A 20,004-nucleotide genomic window follows, 5' to 3' on the forward strand; every position below is an offset into this window, starting at 1 on the left:
ACTATACAGCACAGCACAGCACAGCACAGCACAGCACAGTACGACATCGAGCTCCAAGACCCATTACTACATCTAGGACTGCTTCAGTAGACGAGCGAGAGCTACACCCGGGAAAGACTTTAAAAAAGGGCCAAGCCTGTGTCTCGGCTGCACGTCCGAGCAAACCGAGCCAATATGCAGCGTTATTAATATGCACCATATAAGCCACTGAAGAGGTCGTCTATGTAGGCATGCCGTCGCTGCTGCGAATTTGAGGGAAGTCGATTGTAATCCGTTGTAAAATTCCGAGTCTGCGTAGAATTGACTGACTGCCCAATTGCTTTAAGTAGAACCCACGTGAGGAATCAGACGCTAATGCGAGATATATATATAAAAAAATAATGAGGGGATTACTCTTCTCCTTAAACTGATAAACGAATAAATAAACAATTACAAAATGACACAAGGAGGGAGGTTGCTGGTGACCCCTCTCGTTTCAATGAAAGTCAACACTAAACCCGGACTGTCCGAAGAGCCGGAGAGGCGGCTCAGGGATTCGGCACGTGTTATTCTGTAGGTGATAGAGCAGCGCCCTGTTCATAGCAGCTGAAGCATAAAGCTCAACTAAAGGGAAGATTGTGCTCGAACGCCCCGCTCTAAGGGCCCAATGAACACCTCAAAGCAGGACGTTCGGCTAGATCTTTAGACCAGCACTATCTACTGTATGTATCTCTATACACACACATATATATATATATATAAATATCTGTGCAAACAAAAACGTAAACCCAGAGACAACCCTGACTTTCTAACGTAGGTTAAAAGAGATGATCTATTAAGCTGCCTTATCCCTTTTGGAATGAAGTATTTTAGTTTATTTTTGTTTTTTGCCTAGAGAAGAGTATTTGCAAAAAAAACACAAAAAAATTGTTAAAAAATCGACAGGATCATTTTCTAATTTATTATATAGTTTTAAATTGTTGACGACTCTTTGTCTGTTGCGAATCCCGACCGTTATTTATTGTTCGGCTGTTCTTTGTTCTCGTGAATCATCGTTATGTTCGTTTGCTGGTTTTCTGGAAGAGCGCTGTTCTCATACTGGTTATGAGACAGAACTTCTTTTTTATGTTGTTGAAGTTGGTAATCCTGCATACGAGCCATAAACCAACGTCAATATCAATACCGATATTAATAATATAACCTCCCTAACCTGCCTGCAGATGCTCGTTATTTTCAGTGTTACCTTCGCAGATCTGCTCACACTGTTCAAACACAGATCAGCTGGTTCAGACAGACCGGAGAATCGTCTGAACGCCAGTCAGTCGCACATTCGGCAGGTTTCTGTTGCTGGACCCGTCCTGTACAATCTGTTAAAGCTGTATCCCCCCCCTCCCATCCCCTGTTTAAAATGGAAGCACTGTTGTACCTCAGTCTCTCATTGCAAATATAAATATATATAATATATATCATACACTCTTGTCCCGAGTCTCACAGCTGTGACATCACCTTGAGTTGACCCTTTTATTGCAGTAGACTTATTCCACAGCACAGTATTACAGCTCACTGGAGAAGCTCACCCACTCTCATTTCTTTGCAGTGGTGGGGAGCAGAAGCAGGCGTCCGTCGGTTGCCATGGCGACAACAACACAGATACAGCCCATATTTTATATACTATCCGAACCCACCGGGGCAGCTACACGAGTCTTCTGAGTTTTATATGGAATGATGAAGATGATGATGATGAAGGTAAAATAGTGAATAGAGAATCTCCACTAATGCAGTTTTCTTTAGGGACTACTTTCTGTAGCTGCACTACACCCTGCAGCATGTATCCCTCCACCCTTTTAATGATCTGGTTCTAAAAGCAGGTTCTAGAGCCGAGCTCTTCTCAGAACTCTGGTAGAACAGTGTCTCAGGCATCAGGCAGCGTCTTCATCACCATTAGGTGAAGAACTTTCTGTGAGGAGCTTTTATTATTAGAGCTGCAGACGTCTGCTTCCCTTCACCTCCACTGTAGAACCACAGCTCTGACCGGCTGGTCCGGCGAGGTCCGGTGAGTGTACGGGAGTTTGTGTTGTGTTGTGTTTGAATGCTGTACGTGACAAACGAATCAGAAGGATCTCGTTAGTTGTAGGAAAAATTGTTATAGCTGTCGCACAAAGACCTCGTATCTCCAAAACGGCAGCTTTAACTTTTATTCCAGGTCATTTTGGAGCATTTCTATTGGTCTGTTCATCAACTGGCAGGTCATCTCAAGAAGTGGACACTAGCAAAAATGGAGATACAAGGTTTTGGATGTGGCAAACAATGCACTTCTTAATGCTCCGAGTCCTCAAAACACATTTATTCTAGTAAAAAACCTCCTCCTCTTCCTCTTTCACACACCTAACATCACACACACACACACACACACACACACTCTTACAGCTGATTGTTCAAAAAGAAAGGAAGGAATCATGAACATCAAACCTGCTGTTAAAAATTAAGTTAAATCACGGCCCCCCTGAAAAGCGGGGGTCCACGCTGAAATGTCCGTACGGGCCGATCCTCAGTATCTCCTCTGCCTGGGGCTGAAGACGGTGCTCGGGTCGCTGTCCCGCTCTCTCTCCTTCTCCCGCTCCCTCAGGCTGTTGGGCGATAGGCGCTCCTGGGGCGGCGGCCTAGCGGGCGCTTTGTCGCTTCTGAAGAGGTCGCGACCCGTCCTGAGGATCTGCTCCTCGATCTTCCGGTGCCGCTTCATGTCGGAGAGAACCTTGTCCAGCCGAGCCTCGCGCTTCACCGTGGAACGGGCGGAGGAGCCTGAAACGAGACCGCAGTGGTGAAGCGATGGTTCAGAGAAAAAGCCAAAACCACCTGGTTTTCTGTCTTCAAAGGCATCGTACCTGGCGTCCTGCGTCGGCTGAGGAAGGAGTTCTTGGGGGTCGCCATGGTTTGCTCTTCATCAAAGTCGAACTCGGTCGGTGAGGGAGCCCTGCAGAACACAAGAGACCTCCACTCAATCAGCCTCACGAACCCACGGGCCGTCTGAGTTCAAGCAAGTCACTTAATTCAGTTTTTGCGACCATTGATTATTTATTTAATTAATTTAAATAATTCCACGGCTCGCCAAATTTGGATTTGATTGATTACGTTGTGAGCTTTTGATGTTGGAAATGTCTGAAAATAGACTTACATCAAATACATTCAGTTGAATTATGGCTGATTAGAATTTATAACCACATGCAGATCAAAGCACCGGTGCATTTCGCTGGAAAATCCAGGAAAACCTGGATATTTTGAGCATTTTTCCCAGCAGGGAAATGAGGAAACTGCTCAGAACTGCTGGAAATATCAGTGCGATCCTGGAAAAGTTGAGACTATCTACAGGCTATTCTGGAAAATTAGGAAAATTGCTCAAATATTTGTGAATTATTAAAACAATTCAGAGTATTTTTGCAGCTTTTAAGCCTCCGAGATTTCATATGTTAGCCCATGATGCCCGCTGAGTACCTAATCGCCCAGAATTCACGCCCAGTGTCCCATCCGTCCGAAACCCGAAACCCCAGGTCACTCACTTTCTCTGGCTCTCCTCCTGCATGGCCTCCCGGGAGTCCTCTCCGTCCCTCTCGGGTGACGGCGTGCGCGGGGGAGTGGGTGGTCTTCGAGGTAGAGGAACCCACTTCAGCTCCAGGACTTCTCCTTTAGCCAGCAGCTCATACAGGCGCTTGATCTCCTGTGGCTGAGGAGCCCAGTTCTTGGGGTCCTCCATCTCCTCATCGCTGTACGGAACCTCCCAGTCCTCCGCCTCCTCCTCCTCCTCCACCCCTCCGGTCATCTTGTCGTCGCTGTCGTCATTGCCGTCCTCCACCACCTTCGCCTCCTGGTCTTCGTTGCCCTTGGGCTCATCTTAGAGGGAGACAACCACAAAGACGTGTGTGAAAGCAGGGCTGGGGACATGGGGACAGTAAAGGGATGATGGAGGGACGATGGACTCTCTGCCATACCTGTCCCATCACCCTCCTTGGTCTCGGCGGCAGCGGCGGCGGCAGTGGCGGCGGCGGTGTTGGTGGTCTGGGCTGCCTTTTCACCTCCACCTTTCTCGCCCTCCTCTGCTTTCGCTTTGCCCTCCTCCCTCACAGCCATCAGCTCAACCCTGTCCGAGAGGGAGGACTCCGTTTCCTCCACCGCCTGCATCCCCAGGACTGGGAGGGAGCCAAGGTGAGTGGATTTTTCACCTGTTTATGGTTAGAAATAGTATTTGAATATTTTTTTATTAGTTATAAAAGTATTAGAAATTATATTTTAAAGGTTTAAAACACATTAATGATCTAAAATTACAAAAATAAACAGTCTATAATAGCACATAAGGCATTTTACCAGCTCCTACTTGGGAATTGTCCGGTCCACCTTAAATGGGGCAGCAGTTCCATTCGGGCGCCTGAGGCGCCCGAATGGAACTGCTGCCCCATTTAAGGTGGACCGGACAATTCCCAAAAAGACAGCCAAACCTCCTACCATCGTACTAAAACGTCAAATAACGTAACTTTAGCCCACAAATCAACCCACAACCACCCAAACTACACCTCCACACCCCTTAAAAACAAACTACCCCGTCAACTTACACGACCCCTTAGCTCACAGGCTGCCCAGCGCACAGATCAGAGCATAAAAGTCCCGCTAACGCAGAACTTCCGCTCGATTAATCGTTAAACAGTCGTCCTCCACATAAACAAACGCCTTAAAACTTCGCTAATTTGCAGCTAAACTGTGAAAAGCTTCCATGGCTGATTATTTTAATAAACACCGGACAATGTTTATCTCCGGACCGGAGACTCCCGCCGCCTACTATCGGTGAGGAGGGGGCGGCCACAGCGGGCCGACGAGCACAGCGCCGCCGGCGGCGTGGAGGAGCACAGCGCTCACCCAGCGAGGACTTTTACTGTGCACACGCTTATGCATATTAATTATTATTAAATATTATTATTATATGCAGGAGGTTTTTATTTTACTTCGGTGTTATTTAAACGATTTCCCTTAATACTGTAAAGAAATATGTCCGATTTAAGCCCCTTAATGTTTATTAATGCTTAATATTTATTATAGTATGGTTATTATTTATTAATATGGTTAGTATTTATTTGTGTCTTAATTTGAGGGGGTATTTTAGGGACTAATGTTCATTATTTCTGCATCTAATCTAATTGCAGAAAATATTATGAATATTAGATATTCTTTCGGTATTTTAGTGCCTATGAAACTATTAATGTTAATTATTATTACTACAACAGTGTAGTTATAAAAACTTGGTGAGTTTTGGGGGTATTTTAGGGCTGATAAAACTGTTAATGATTATTATTATTATTATTTGATGACTTTTGGTGTGTCTCGGGTTTATTTTAAAATATTGTAGGGCCTGTGAAACGTTAATGTTATTGTTTATAATTATTATTACAACAATGTAGTTATACAACTCCTATTTCAGAAAATATTATGGTTTTTATTATGATTATTATAATTTAATGTATTTTAGGGCCTCTAAAACGATTAATGTTAATTATTACTACAACAGTATAGTTATAAAAATAGGATTATTATTTAGTGAGTTTTAGTGTGTCTTCATTGTTTTAGGGCTGATAAAACTGTTACTGTTACTATTGTTGTTATTATTATTATTATTATTATTATTATTATTATTACAACAGTGTAGTTATAAAAGTCTTATTGCAGAAAATTGTATAGTTATTATTATGCTTATTTTAATTTAATGTATTTTAGGGCCTATGGAACTATTAATGTTAATGTTAATTAATATTACAACAATTTAGTGACACAAAGTCTTATTGCAGAAAATATTATGATTTTATGTTTGTTATTTTAGTGCCTATGAAACTATTAATGTTAATTATTATTACTACAACAGTGTAGTTATAAAAATAGGATTATTATTTAGTGAGTTTTAGTGTGTCTTCATTGTTTTAGGGCTGATAAAACTTACTGTTTATTATTATTATTATTACAACAATGTATGTATAAACGTCTTATTGCAGAAAATAGTGTAGTTATTATTATGATTATTATAATTGAATGTATTTTTGGGCCTATGAAACTATTAATGTTATTGTTTATTATAATTATTACAACAATGTAGTTATACAACTCCTATTTCAGAAAATATTATGGTTATTATTAAGATTATTATAATTGAATGTATTTTAGGGCCTATGAAACTATTAATGTTATTGTTTATTATAATTATTACAACAATGTAGTTATACAACTCCTATTTCAGAAAATATTATGGTTATTATTAAGATTATTATAATTGAATGTATTTTAGGGCCTATGAACTATTAATGTTAATGTTTATTATTATTATTACAACAATGTATGTATAAATGTCTTATTGCAGAAAATAGTGTAGTTATTATTATGATTATTATAAATGAATGTATTTCAGGGCCTCTAAAACGATTAATGTGAATTATTACTACAACAGTACAGTTATAAAAATAGGATTATTATTTAGTGAGTTTTGGTGTGTCTTCATTTTTGGTGGGTATGTTAGGGCCTCTAAAACTGTTAATGTTTATCATTATTACAACAATGTAGTTATAAAAGTCTTATTGCTGAAAATATTATGAATATTATTATATATTGTTATTTTAGTGCCTATTAAACTATTAATGTTATTAATTATTATTACTACAACAGTGTGGTTATAAAAATAGGATTATTATTTGATGAGTTTTGGTGTGTCTGGGGTTTATTTTAAAATATTGTAGTGAAACTAATTACAGAATAATTAATAATGAATTATGAGAACAGTAAGGTTGTGAGGGGAGGGTGGGGAAGGGTGGGGAAGGGTGGGGGCTTACTCACGGGGTCTAAGGGGTTAAGCGGCCGTCTGGCTGGACTCGGAGGAGGACTTTTAGTTTGACAGGCGTTTCCCCGCTCCTCCATCGCTGAGCTCCAGGCGGACGGGCAGGCGGACGGGCAGGCTGGTGGAGATGAGTTCTGAGTGGCCGTGGCAGTACAACTTCCCTCCGTTCTTCACGTGAGTGCGGGGCTTTAGCCCTGCGGAGGAGGCCGGGGAGGAGGGCGGGAGTCGCGGGGGCAGTGTCCGGGCGCAGGGGAGGTGTTCGCGGGGTTGTAGGGGAGGAGAAGCCCGTGTAGCCGCGGCGCTAAGGAAGTGCTAACAGGCAGCAGCCTCGCCTGTGTCCGCGCTGCGGGAAGCCCCGAGAGGGGGGTGGAGGAGGAGGAGGAGGAGGGTGGAGGGTGGAGGAGGATGCTGTAGTTAAAGTATCCGGCCACTGTCCCGACTAATGTCACCCTGCCCAATCCACAGCGTGGGCTAGAGGGGCATAAAGCCCCCCTGTCTCGTCCTTGGGCTTCTCTGCAGTGATGGAGCTCCATCCTCAGCACCAGCCCTGACTGATGCTCTCACCCCTGTGGGGCTGGATGCAGTCAAATTCTCCTCATAGCAATGTTCAGCATCTGGTGTCAACACCCCCCCCCCCCCCCTCCTCCAGGACCATTACACACCCCCAGAGTTCAGACCTGGACTGATAAGTATTGATTAGGATGGGTTTGGTCATGGATGGGTATTGACTAGGATGGGTATTGATAAGGGTGGGTATTGACTAGGGTGGGTATTGACTAGGGTGGGTATTGACTAGGGTGGGTATTGATAAGGGTGGGTATGGATGGGTATTGATTAGGATGGGTTTGGTCATGGATGGGTATTGACTAGGATGGGTATTGATAAGGGTGGGTATTGATAAGGGTGGGTATTGACTAGGGTGGGTATTGATAAGGGTGGGTATTGATAAGGGTGGGTATGGATGGGTATTGATTAGGATGGGTTTGGTCATGGATGGGTATTGATTGGGAAGGGATGGATTGGCTTTAAGTAAAATGAACATGGATGGGTATTGATTAGGATGGGTATTGATTTGGGATAGGTTTGGACATGGATGGGTATTGATTAGGATGGGTATTGATTTGGGATAGGTTTGGACATGGATGGGTATTGATTAGGATGGGTATTGATTGGTATGGACATCAGGAAATGCTGGGTGGGATCTCTGAAGGAAAAGAAGAACCCCTCCCCAACCCTGTAACAGATCTGTCCTGACACTGCACACACTCGCAGTGTGTGTGTGTGTGTGTGTGTGTGTGTGTGATATTAGCAGTGTGTGTCTTCCTGAGGGGTAATGGGGTGTAGCCTCATTTAGGATGAGCTTTAATTGAAAGTAGCTCCGGGCCCGGCGGCCGTTAAAGAGCGAGTGTCCGTATCTCCAGCAGCTCGGTCTCAGTGTGACGTCTCTTTCTCCCGAGTCTAAAGGCTCCTGTCTCTCTTCTCTTTTCAGACTGCAGCCTAATGTTGATACGAGACAGAAGCAGCTGGCGGCCTGGTGCTCCCTCGTCTTGTCGTACTGCCGCCAGCGGAAGCTCTACACAGTCGACGTGCTGGAGGCTCAAGAGAGCCCGGTGTTCAACAACAAGAAGATCGAGAGTATCCTTCAACACAGCAGCCGTGGCGTTACAGAGCCGAGAAGACACCCGGTGTCTCCTAAACAGTCGCTGGCCAGTTTATCAGAAACAGTTCCCTTACACACTCTTTTGCGCTTCAAAATCCCTAATACACTATATGGACAGAAGTATTGGGACACCTGCCCATTCATTGTTTCTTCTGAAGTCAAGAGCCTTAAAAGGGGTCTCCTGTCCAGGGAAGAAGAGCGTTAGTGAGGTCAGGATGTTCAGTCCCATCCAAAAGTCCTGGATGGAGCTCCACCATCCATCATTCCAGAGAACACAGCTCTTCCACTGCTCCACAGCGCAATGCTGGGGGGCTTTATACCCCTCCTCTAGCCCACACCTAGCATTAGACAGCATGGGGCCAATAGGTTCGTGATCTAGAGAGTCCTATTCTATTGGCAGCTGTGTGTGTTTGTGCATTTGCACATCTCTGTCAGCGATGGGTGCAAAATTAGCTGAATGCGTTCATTAGAAATGGTGTCCACATACTTTTGGCAGTTCTGACGATCCCTGTTAAGCCTTGTTATTTGCCCTGACCTGCGCTTCTCAGGAAAGCTCTCTGTCGAGGCGATACAGGTCGTCTTTGAGGAGCTGAGGAAAAAAGGTAATTTGACAGAATGGTTGAGATGGTGCCTCAGGTGGAGCTCAGCTCAGTGCTCCGCCTGTGCGTCTCCACCAGTGAAGCTCTAACAGTCCGTCGCTGTTGATCACAGGGAACCTGGAGTGGATGGACAAAAACAAAACGCGCTGTTTGATCATGTGGAGGAGACCGGAGGAGTGGGGCAAGCTGATCTATCAGTGGGTGAGTCCTCCACCTGCCTGGTGGTGGGGTTGACGGGGCTCTTGGGCTTATTTCAGCATTATCTTGGTTTTAGAGTTGAGTGTAGCAAAACCACGAAAGTGGATGTAGCACAACACTACACCCATTTTTACCCATGATTTAGCGTAGCCATGGAAATGGATGTAGCGGATCCATGGAAAGGGGTGTAGCGGATCCATGGAAAGGGGTGTAGCGTAACACTACACCCATTTCCGTGGTGTAGCATATTCAGTGAAATGAGTGTGGCGTAGCATAACACTACACCCATTTCTGTTGTGAATCGTATCCATTGAAATGAGTGTGGTGTAACCGTGAAAATGGGTGTAGCGTTACCACAGGAATAGATGTAGCATTACACTACTCCCACTTCCATTGTGTAGCTTATCTATGAAAATGGATGTAGCATAACACTACGCCTGTTTCCAGTAGGCTGCACCCATTTTCATGGTTACACCACACCCTTTTCCATGGATGCACTACACCATAGAAATGGGTGTAGCGTTTCAGTGGAAATGGGTGAGGCGTTACCACAGAAATGGATATAGCATAACACTACACCTATTTCCATGGTGTAGCGTATCCACGGAAATGGGTGTAGCGTAGCCACTAGGCTGAGAGCTGGTGCTGCAGCTGGGAAAGCGGCGCTGGCTGAGTCGTAGGAGGCGCTTTGAGCCGACCGCTGTGGGCGGAGGAAATCGCGAGCGGTTCACTCAGGATCCAGGACCAGGCTGCATTGACCCCTGACCTTATTTCGAGTTCCCGTGGATGCATGTGTGGCTCCGCCTGAGCGTGAAGTTCACTGTCCTGTGCTTCTGTTTCAGGTCTCTAAAAACGGCCTGGTCAACTCGGTGTTCACGCTCTACGAGCTGTCCAACGGCGACGACACGGAGAGCGAAGGTGGGACTGAAGGCTGCTGCTCAGTACAACAGATTTAAAGCGGCGATGCTGAAATAACTCATAATTATAATATTCATATTATTATAATATTCATATTTATTATTCATATTCACTTCTGTCTCAGTTCGGCCGTGTTGAAGACACTTGTACATTTGGAGTGGCGCCGCCATTGCAGTGATGACGTTTAGGCTATAATTAATTAATTAATTAATATCAGAGTATCTGGACTGGCTTCAGGCTCGGTCAGCCAGCCGAGACGTGCTCGGTGTCTGACGTGGGCTTCTTTAGTTTACGACGGGAGATACTAGGCTAACGTTGCTAACAAACACTGGGCTTAGACTGTCACCAATTTACTCATCTCTGTAAACACAGGGCCAAGGGGCTTTAGTTTAAGCTGGAACTTCATCATCATCATCATCATCATCGTCATCCTCCTCATCCTCATAACCTCCCGCTTTGTAGTGCTGTTCCACTTTCAGACCAGATGGAGGTGCGCGGCGGAGTGATGCCACACACTGGTATCACTCCGCTGAGGTGAACGTGGTCCCTCCAGCGTCCCTCCAGCGTCCCTCCAGCCCTCCGGAGAGGTCTCCACGTCCATTTACTGAACTAATGCAGATCTGGAGGAGCTCTGGTTGACAGAGATGAGTAAATTGGTGACAGTCTAAGCCATAGAAAGCGTAAACCATAGAAGCACACGTCAGACACCAACCCTGTCTCGGCCGGTCGGCTGAATCAGGGCTCAGGTTCCTCGTGGTACCGCTCGGACGTAGCGCGTTCTCAGGCAATTCTCTGTACACTTCATTTCCCAGAGTTCCACGGGCTCGAGGACTGGATGCTGCTGCGCTCTCTGCAGGCCCTGCAGGCTGAAGGCAAGGCGGAAGTCATCATGATGGACGACGGGAAAGGCGTCAAGTTCTTCTGAACCGTGGCGCTCGGATTCAGCCTTTGGGAAGGCGGGGTTATCGGGCTGCTTCTTCCTCAGCTGGTTTTCCCGACACAGATTAAGTCTGGCGCTGGACTGAAGGGGATTCCCTGATTCCCGACTTCGCAGAACCTCGACCAACTGTGTTCCAGTCTTAAGCTGTGACCCGGAAAATCCTAGCACTAGTCTTAGCACTCCATTAGTTAAAGAAATACATTTCTTATTATTATTATTATTTTTATTCTGTAACCTAATCTCCATCTGCTGCATCTGTAGCACACGATCAGTAAACTGACCCCTGCTAATCAATCAAACGCTACGTACCGAGAGCGAGATCCGGCTGGAAGCCCACTGTAGTCGATGCATTGTGTAGATATACCCGTAAACCGCTCAGATCTCAGTGACCCGGGACTTCACTCAGAGACCTCATGCAAAGCACTGGAAGGTCAGTCAGTCGGCCGCTAATGCATATCAGGACCCCCCCCCCCCCCCCAAAAAAAAAAAAAAAAAAAACTCTCCCCTCCACTCGTCCCTAAGGTTGGTTTTTGCTGTAAATCCCAGCGGACTCTACTTGAACATCTCCTCCGTGTGCTACCATGTCAACCCAAAAGATCCCTGTTTGGGAACCTCCTAATGCTTCCTAGTCGAAAGAGACGAAGCTAGAGCCGGTGCTGGCGGCCACTCGGCCCGTAGCACCCGTTTGCTGAAACCTCTCAGTAGCATCGAGTTCCTCTTCTTGTTCGTGTCCCACCACCTTTTCTACCAGTGTAAAACTGTCCAAATAAACCAGGCGGGTTTGCATCCCTCTCTGTTCCGGTTCTTGAATTGATCTGCAGTGCAGAACCCTTCTGTTTGTCGAGGGTTCTGGTCTGGGTTCTGGTCTGGGTTCTGCTTTGGTCTCCTTTTGTTTTTGATTGACAGAGCTGGGGAAAGTTTCGGGACCTGGCAGGAACTCGCCTCCTGCCGTTGACTTTAAAAGTTTGTGGACACCCCTTCTAATGAAGGCATCATTCAGCTAGTCACACAGCTTGTCTAGGCCCTGTAGAGACGTACTGCCAATAGAATAGGACTCCCTGCAGGAGCTGATCAGTTAACATGAACCTATTGGCTCCATGCAGCCTAATGCCAGGTGTGGGCTAGAGGAGGGATATAAAGCTAGAGGGACTGACTATGTTCCCTGGAATGATGGATGGTGGAGCTGAACGCAATCAATCAAATCCTCACAGCAATGATTCTCCAAAATCTAGTAGAAAGTCTTCTTCCCTGGACAGTAGAGACAGTTACTCCAACAAAAGCAGGATCAGCTCTTTTTAATAGCCTTGATTTCAGAAGAAACGATGAATGAGCAGGTGTCCCAATACTTTTGTCCACATAGTGTTGTGAGAGCTTCTCACCACCACACTGTGCTGGACTCTGGTCCCTGTGGCATGGGGGACAAATTACTGCATGGTACCCATGGTAACGGAGCCACTCCGAAGTGAGCAGTGCCACCGGAGCAGTAAGGGGGTTAAGGGCCCTGCTGAAGGGCCCAACAGTGCCAGCGAAGTGGACCCGGGTATTGATCCACAGCCCTGTAAGCAACAACACCGCCCATTAACCACTGAGCCTCCACGGCTAATCGCTCAAGGTGTGAATAGTGGCAGGTAAGTGGACGTGGGTATCGAACCCACAACCATGTGATGAACAACACAGAAGACACCAAGACATCAAGCTGCAGAGGTCCATGTGGTACAGCTGTGGATTGCAAAAGCATTGCTGAGTGGTTGCTAAGGCGTTGCTAGGTGGTTGCTATGTTTGTGTAATTGAGCGTTTTGGCTGAATTGGTGGAGAGTGGTGGCTGTGGTATAGCTGTCGGTCACTAAGGCGTTGCTTGGTGTAGGTGTGTGGTAAAGTGTGGTGTGCCAGACAACGCTTGGTCCGAAAGCTCGTTCAATCCATTTGGCTAACAGAGCCGTGTCCACAAACTTTTGTCCTTAAAGGACTAAAAGGTCACGCGGTGGCGCCCTCTGCTGTACATGCAGGTGCACTGCAGCTCAGGTAGCTTGGCACCCTCCAGAATACTCAGCAGCTCACTCCCAGGCCTAGGCGGTGTCCTAGGCCGGATCCGGGCCCCTGGGGCAGCTGGGAAAAGTAGCAGAAGACCCGTCATTATCTGACCGTGTTTATATTAAACTCGCTGCTGTTTTCATTGGACCGTTTTTCTCGAGGAGCACAAACTGCGCTCGTGGCATTTCCCTCCCTAAATTTACCGCATCCTGAGTCCAACGTGAGAAACGGCCTCGGCGCCGTTACCCAGGCTCTGTGGGGGGCGGACGGCCCACTGTTTATTTTCTGCCAGGCGCTTTTCTAGAATCTGCAACCGTTGAAGGAGAACTCAGGGCCATTCTGAGTGGGGGTTCGGTGGTGTGAAACCAGAGCTGGGTTCTAGATAACCCCCCTCCCCCCCCCCCTCCCGTCAGAGCTGGAGTTCTACAGTGGAGGTAAAGGGAAGCAGATGTCCGATGACCAGCTCTTCAGCCACCTGGACCTTCTGAAGCTGGTCGGCCTGCTGGTCACACCCTGAGCCTAATAACGCTGCTCGCTGCTCGCTGCTCACCCTACGACCCTCTAATCCCGTTTCATGCTTCCCAGGACTTGACGGCTCCTCTGCCCTCTCTCGGCTCTGAGGACGAAGATCGTATTGGAGGTGACGGGGTTGTGAGGAGGACAAGGTGGGCGGTGGGGGAGGGCAGAGCTGTGTCTGTGCATGTCTGTGCATGCTCTCGTAGAGTCTCGTAGAGTCTCCGTCTGTAGAACATGGCCTAATAATGTTTGACATTAAATTCCAAAAGTTTGTGGACACCCCTTCTAATGGAGGAATCATGGAGCCAGCACTGAGGAGCTGTGGAATGATGGTGGTGGAGCCTCATCCAGTACTTTGGAATGGGATGAGTTGTGATCATCATCATCCTCCAATATCCTGACCTCTTGTGGCTGAGTGCAATCAATCAAATCCTCACAGCAATGCTCTCCCAGACAGCAGAGACAGTTACTCCAACAAAAGCAGGGTCAGCTCTTTTTATTAGCCCTGATTTCAGAAGAAACAGTGAATGAGCAGGTGTCCCAATACTTTTGTCCAAAGGAACGACTCTCCAAACTCTAGGTCCACAGGCCTTAAGGCCTTCTCTAAACCCCGCCTACTTTTTACTAGGCCCCGCCTCTGCGACCACCAGGTCAAAGCGCCAGGGGGCTCATTAGCAATGAGTTAGCCCCCTGTTTACTGCATTAGCAGCCTCTACTCTTCCGGGGCGGCTAGGATACTAGATGTTGGAACATTGCTGTGCGGAGGATTTGATTGTATTCTGAGCCTAGTTCTGCCCCTCCAGCTCGTCCCAAACATAGGAGAATGCAATGAATTAGCTTAGCGCTGTTGCTACGTTCAGAGGATCGCTGACCGATGCAGATTTGGTTGCCCGGTGGTTCCGAGTAGCCTTAGACGTACTGTATGCAGCCTGCAGAGAAGCTACAGGATTTGGACAAAAGTATTGGGACACCCACTTGTTCCTCACTGCTTCTTCTGAAATGAAGGGTAAACGGAGAGGAACGCTTTCGACTAGATTGTGGAGGAGCATTGCTGTGAGGATTTGATTGACTGCAAGTGAGGCTCATTGAGGTCAGGGTGTTGCCATCCTTCACTTCCCAACTCATAGTGACCCCCTTTTATATTGTGGGAATACCCACAATCCATTGCTTTGCCGGGTTCAAAGATTAGCCGCGAGGTCGTGCGGGGTCTAGGGGAATTCTGCTCCCTATAACAATCCCCTATGTAGTGATCTGGACAGGGGATAGGGCACCGTTTGGGACAGAGCAACTGCAAGGGGTCTCCAAAGCCTGGTTCGACTGATGCGGCTGCTAAGAAGTCCTTGCGAGGAGCCGCCCTACCTCGGCCGCAGCCTAGGCTTTGGAACACAGCCGGGGCGGCGTCCCAATTGCATGCTAATCACTGAAACCAACGAGTGTTCAAGGGTGCACACATAAAAGTGGGCACTATTGTCCCACAATGCAATGCGAAATGGAAAGGGAGGAGCTACCAACAATAATATTAGCACGTTTTAATTAATTAAAAAAAATCATAAATCAATAAAATGATTGATTATTGTGACGTAAACAATACGATTGCGCAACATCCCACGCTGACTCTAAACCGCGTGTTCGATTCAGTGAGTCGGTTCAGTGAAGCTCCTCAGGTGGGGGAGGAGTCTGGAGCCTCTCGCGCGCTGCTTTGGCTCGAGTCAGTGAGAGGAGCGCACGCAGCGCGCGGATGGACGTTGGCGCTTAAAGCTGAGAGAGAGGCGCCGGCGGAGGTCGGCTCGCTGTTCGTCGTGAAGTCTGAGGTAAAATTTTCTCAAAATGAAGCTTAAAGCCTCTAAAGTGGGTTTGTTGGGGTGTGTGGTGCAGGGGTGAGCCTGTCAGGAAACTTGTAGGTCGTGGAAAGGGATAATTTGAGGCTCTTACTTGGGAATTGTCCGGTCCACCTTAAATGGAGCAGCGGTTCCCCCATTAAAACTAGCTAAATATGATTTAAATATAGTTTTTTATTAGTTATAAAAGTGTTAGAAATAATATTTTAAAGGTTTAATGAGCAGTAATGATCTAAAATTACAAAAATAAACAGTCTATAATAGCACAAAAAGACAATAATTTACCAGCTCTTACCTGGGAATTGTCCGGTCCACCTTAAATTGTGCAGCGGCTCCATTAAAACTAGCTAAATATGATTAGAATATTTTAAAGGTTTAATAAGCAGTAATGATCTAAAATTACAAAAATAAACAGTCTATAATAGCACATAAGGCATTTTAACAGCACTTACTTGGGAATTGTCCGGTCCACCTTAAATGGGGCAGCAGTTCCATTCTGGCGCCTCAGGCGCCAGAATGGAACTGCTGCCCCATTTAAGGTGGACCGAACAATTCCAACCAGTAGCAATTTTCCTGAGATTTCTTGAGCTATCATGGAAAAAAAGTCCCAAACATGTGGTTTAACGCTCATTTCTGTTTGTCTACCATCTCCTAAAGGACCCAACGAGAAAATGTCCCACCACAGGACATCTCGGACGCCTCCAAGGGCAGTCAGCGGCTGACCTGCTGCACAGCATTGGACGTGAGACTGCATTATATAGCTAGCTCCCTTCATCCACCTTCAGACTAACCTAAGCCGCCCAGCATGTCTCATGCTCAGGTGGAGCTGTCCGGACTGGGCTTTCAGAGCTTACCTGTCGATCTGGACGCCGAGTGTGTGGAGAGGAGGTCCATCAGGAGGAACTCCTACGTCCTCCACAAGCTCAATGTGGACATCGAGCCTCAGTTTTACAGTGGAGCGCTGTCCTGGCCCTCCGAGAACGTCCTGCCCGAGAGCGGGACGGAGGAAGGGAAGGTGGACGCCTGCTGTCCGCCGCCTCCCCATTCTGCTGCCCCCGGTCCGGAGACGCCCACTCCTTCGGAAACTACAGAGCCCTGGAGGGTCTCGGGGCAAGACCCCAGCTCGGACTCGGAGCCCGAAGCGGCCAAGGTGGGGAAGCCGCCGCCTAGGCTGGAGAGCAGGTGGGAGCAGGACGAGAAGGAGGACATGGAGACCAAAGCCGTGGCCACCTCGCCGGACGGGCGGTACCTCAAGTTCAACGTGGAGATAGGGCGAGGGTCCTTCAAGACGGTCTACAAGGGGCTGGACACCGAGACCACCGTGGAGGTGGCGTGGTGCGAGCTGCAGGTATGAACACGTCTTGGGGTAATTTGGTGGTCAAAGGTGCGCCAAGGGTTCTTTAAGGGTTCCTTAGTTAAAGGAACCCATTGTGGTGTTGCAATGTAGAACCATTCATTAATGGTTAAGGGGGTTCCTTAGTCGATTAGGTTCTAAAAGGTTCTTCAAAAAACATGTATACAAGGGGTTCGTGCAGGGTTCTTCAGTAAAGGCATGCTTAAATGGTTCTTTGCATTCTTGGAAAACCCTCATAGATGGTTCTCTATAGAACCACTGTAGAAAAGAACCGCTTGACAGCTGTCTTTAGTGCCTTTGCTCAAGAACCCTTGAAGAACTGCCTTTGTTTTAAGAGAAATCCAGGAAATGGGTTCTTCAGGTCGAATTCAAATAGGTCATTAAGTGATCACGGTTCTCCGCACCTTTTAAAAGGAGGTTCTGTAGCTAAAACCACACTCGCTCTCAGCCAAATGGTTCTCCGTAGTACGGAAAAAGGTTCTTTAACTTAAATGAACAATAGATTGCTGTGCTTGTGTGTGTGTGTGTGTGTTTTAAAAGGTTCTTTAAAGAACCATATGCGGGTCTTTGATTTGCTCTGGTTCTAGTTCTAAATAGAACCATTAACATAATACACTTTTTGGTGAGAGAATTGGTAAAGTGTCCTAGAAATAGTGGAACCTTTTTTTGGTGCTGTTTTGTATAAGTTCATTAAAAAAGGTTCTCCTCCAAGAACCACATCCAAGAGTTTCTCCATCGTATACGATATGGTTGTGTGTAGAACCATCGTCTTGAATAAAGAACCTTTTGAAGAAGGTTTCTTTTTTTAAAGTGTGTACTGAAAGATATGGACTGACAGGAGTCATTTGAAGGTTCTTTATACTAGAACCTTCCACAAGAAGTTCTTATTATAGAAAGGAACCATTGATCAGGTAACAGAGTGTTCATGCACCCTCATAGATGGTTCTGTATAGCACCAAAAGGGGTTCCACTGTAGAAAAGAACCGTTTGAACAGCTTTAGTCTTTAGTGCCTTTGCTCAAGAACCCTTAAAGAACGGCCTTTGTTCTTATTATTGAAAGGAACCATTGACCAGGTAAAAGGGTGTTCATACACCCCCAAAATGGTTCATATTTAGTGTGAAGAACGCCTAAAGAACCACTTTTTATTGCATGGATAAATGGTTCTCATCGTGATTGATGACCAGCTGCTCACGGCTCTTTAAAGAACCTTTGAAAAAATGATTTCAAGGAGTACCACAGTGTCCCACTGTCCCCTTTTGGGTTCTATACAATGTGCGCGGAGGTCTTCAGTAATCTCTAACAGACTTGCTTATATGAGGGCTGACTGTTACCTAGAACCTGGACTAGAACTGAAGTATGGAGCTAGAGCTAGAACAGTAGCAGCAATTCCCCTGAAACCTGAACTTTGGGCGATCGCTGTGTGAACCGTCCCTTTAACAGTGCTGCTCATGTCTCAGCCTGTGAGGAAAGCAGCTAATGCAGTTTCTTTAGGGACTACTTTTTCACCCTGCAGCATGTATCCCTCCACCATTTTAATGATCTGGTTCTAAAAGCAGGTTCTAGAGCCGAGCTCTTCTCAGAACTCTGGTAGAACAGTGTCTCAGGCATCAGGCAGCGTCTTCATCACCATTAGGTGAAGAACTTTCTGTGAGGAGCTTTTATTATTAGAGCTTCAGACGTCTGCTTCCCTTCACCTCCACTGTAGAACCACAGCTCTGACTGGGGGGGGGGGATGTTATCTAGAACCGAGAGATTCACATTTTCACATTCAGTTTACATTTTTGGGGAATTGTCCTGTCTGCGGACCTTCTGTGATTGGTCAGAGTAAAGTAAAGGCCAAGTGCAGTAACTCATTCATAAGCATGTGTCGCATGTAAGCCCTTTCACCCACTGTCGGCAGTCAGCAGTGCTGTGAACCCGGGTTCGAGAAGCTGCTGTGCCACGTGTCTGCTCACTCCCCGACTGTGCTGAGGGATATGAATAATAAAGGGCTGGACAGCGTGGCGAGGTGTGGGTTGCAGACAGGACCTCTTCTTAGGTTTCTCAGCCGGGCTGGACGAGCTGGGTGTAATGGTGTACCGTTCGCCTCCATGTGCTCGAGATGGGGTCTGATGGATCTGCGCTTCGCTTCTCCTGGAGGAAATTAGACGGCGGTGATCTGCTCGGGTCCGTTCAGCCGTTAATACTTAGCTGCCAATTCTGTTTACGTAGGCAGGCCTACGTAGCATCTTCAGCATCTTACACTCAGCGAAACACTTATAAGGGTTATTGGTGTGAAGAGGCCCAGCCCAGATCATCACTTAAAGCTCCTGGGCTTTGAGCCACCACTAAAGGACATGCTTTACACGTGCATTTCTGGACAAGCTGAGATCTCCAGAAGCAGCATCTGAAGGTAGAGCAGGGCCAGGTGTGCTAGCATTGTCCAGCCGGCTGTCCAACTGTTTAAAAGACCACATCATTTCATACCGCCGCTCCACACACACACACACACACACACACACACACACACACACACACACACACACACACACACACCACCACCACCACTGGAGCTCAGCACACTCGGAGGAGACGCTAACTGCTAATTCTGTCACACCAGCTAACAGCCGCCTAGCATCGCTGTGTGCGCTGAGTGATGGGGTGGGGGAGAGGGAGGGCCGTTCTACCCACCCCAAGAGAGAGCAGCTCTGTTATCTGGGACTCCAGAGAGGTCAGAATTAGCCCTGGAAACATGAACGCAGTTAGCCGCTGTGTTTGTGTTTACAGAGCTAACTCTTCACCCGGCATCACCTTAAACTCGTTCTGTAGAGTAGAGCAACCACTGGGGTTAAGCTTGTTTAATAAAGCTCTCTCTCTCTCTCTCTCTCTCTCTACCTCTCTCTCTCTCTCTCTCTCTCTCTCTTCTCTCTCTCTCTCTCTCTCTCTCTACCTCTCTCTCTACCTCTCTCTCTCTCTCTCTCTCTCTCTATCTCTCTCTCTCTCTACCTCTACCTCTCTCTACCTCTCTCTCTCTCTACCTCTCTCTCTACCTCTACCTCTCTCTCTCTCTCTCTCTCTACCTCTACCTCTCTCTACCTCTCTACCTCTCTCTCTCTCTCTCTCTCTCTACCT

The 20,004-nt window shown here is 46.9% G+C and overlaps 4 protein-coding genes across 4 annotated transcripts in view; 3 read left to right on the forward strand and 1 right to left on the reverse strand.

The window, feature by feature from the left end:
• tlcd3bb (TLC domain containing 3Bb) overlaps positions 1 to 1,443 on the forward strand; it is a 13,627-nt gene extending 12,184 nt beyond the window's left edge. The window contains exon 7 of the mRNA XM_072666734.1: positions 1 to 1,443. This exon is cut by the window's left edge and continues 364 nt beyond it. The gene's annotated coding sequence lies outside the window, so the exon portion shown is untranslated.
• A 502-nt stretch (positions 1,444 to 1,945) lies between these two features.
• On the reverse strand, positions 1,946 to 4,818 carry pagr1 (PAXIP1 associated glutamate-rich protein 1). Its single transcript, XM_072667435.1, has 5 exons — positions 4,581 to 4,818; positions 3,963 to 4,193; positions 3,534 to 3,864; positions 2,862 to 2,950; positions 1,946 to 2,778 (listed from the first exon to the last, which is right to left on the reverse strand). Exons 2-5 carry the CDS (start codon positions 4,150 to 4,152, stop codon positions 2,528 to 2,530), a joined length of 861 nt encoding a protein of 286 aa, XP_072523536.1. The 5' UTR covers positions 4,153 to 4,193; positions 4,581 to 4,818; the 3' UTR covers positions 1,946 to 2,527.
• Positions 4,819 to 6,925: 2,107 nt separating this feature from the next.
• vps25 (vacuolar protein sorting 25 homolog) lies at positions 6,926 to 11,943 on the forward strand. The gene is made up of 6 exons (XM_072667177.1): positions 6,926 to 7,012; positions 8,328 to 8,473; positions 9,047 to 9,100; positions 9,210 to 9,298; positions 10,138 to 10,213; positions 11,026 to 11,943. The coding sequence occupies exons 1-6, from the start codon at positions 6,966 to 6,968 to the stop codon at positions 11,136 to 11,138; spliced, it is 525 nt and encodes a 174-aa protein (XP_072523278.1). The 5' UTR covers positions 6,926 to 6,965; the 3' UTR covers positions 11,139 to 11,943.
• Positions 11,944 to 13,917: 1,974 nt separating this feature from the next.
• Positions 13,918 to 20,004, forward strand: part of wnk4a (WNK lysine deficient protein kinase 4a) — a 61,062-nt gene continuing 54,975 nt past the window's right edge. The window contains 2 exon segments of the mRNA XM_072666730.1: positions 13,918 to 15,511; positions 16,196 to 16,886. Of these exon segments, the coding sequence (XP_072522831.1) occupies positions 16,344 to 16,886 (543 nt within the window). The 5' untranslated portion in view covers positions 13,918 to 15,511; positions 16,196 to 16,343.

Source organism: Salminus brasiliensis, chromosome 22 (genome assembly GCF_030463535.1).
Source record: "Salminus brasiliensis chromosome 22, fSalBra1.hap2, whole genome shotgun sequence".
In the NCBI taxonomy this organism is placed as follows: Eukaryota; Metazoa; Chordata; class Actinopteri; order Characiformes; family Bryconidae; genus Salminus; species Salminus brasiliensis.

Excerpts from the sequence above, each read along its gene's own strand:
- pagr1 (XM_072667435.1), bottom strand. The coding sequence starts at position 4,152 with ATGCAGGCGGTGGAGGAAACGGAGTCCTCCCTCTCGGACAGGGTTGAG. Across the intron at positions 3,865-3,962 it reads CAAGGAGGGTGATGGGACAG|ATGAGCCCAAGGGCAACGAA; the intron begins GTATGGCAGAGA and ends TCTCCCTCTAAG. Across the intron at positions 2,779-2,861 it reads CAGCCGACGCAGGACGCCAG|GCTCCTCCGCCCGTTCCACG; the intron begins GTACGATGCCTT and ends GTCTCGTTTCAG.
- vps25 (XM_072667177.1), top strand. The coding sequence starts at position 6,966 with ATGAGTTCTGAGTGGCCGTGGCAGTACAACTTCCCTCCGTTCTTCAC. Across the intron at positions 8,474-9,046 it reads CAACAACAAGAAGATCGAGA|GAAAGCTCTCTGTCGAGGCG; the intron begins GTATCCTTCAAC and ends TGCGCTTCTCAG. Across the intron at positions 9,299-10,137 it reads GCAAGCTGATCTATCAGTGG|GTCTCTAAAAACGGCCTGGT; the intron begins GTGAGTCCTCCA and ends CTTCTGTTTCAG.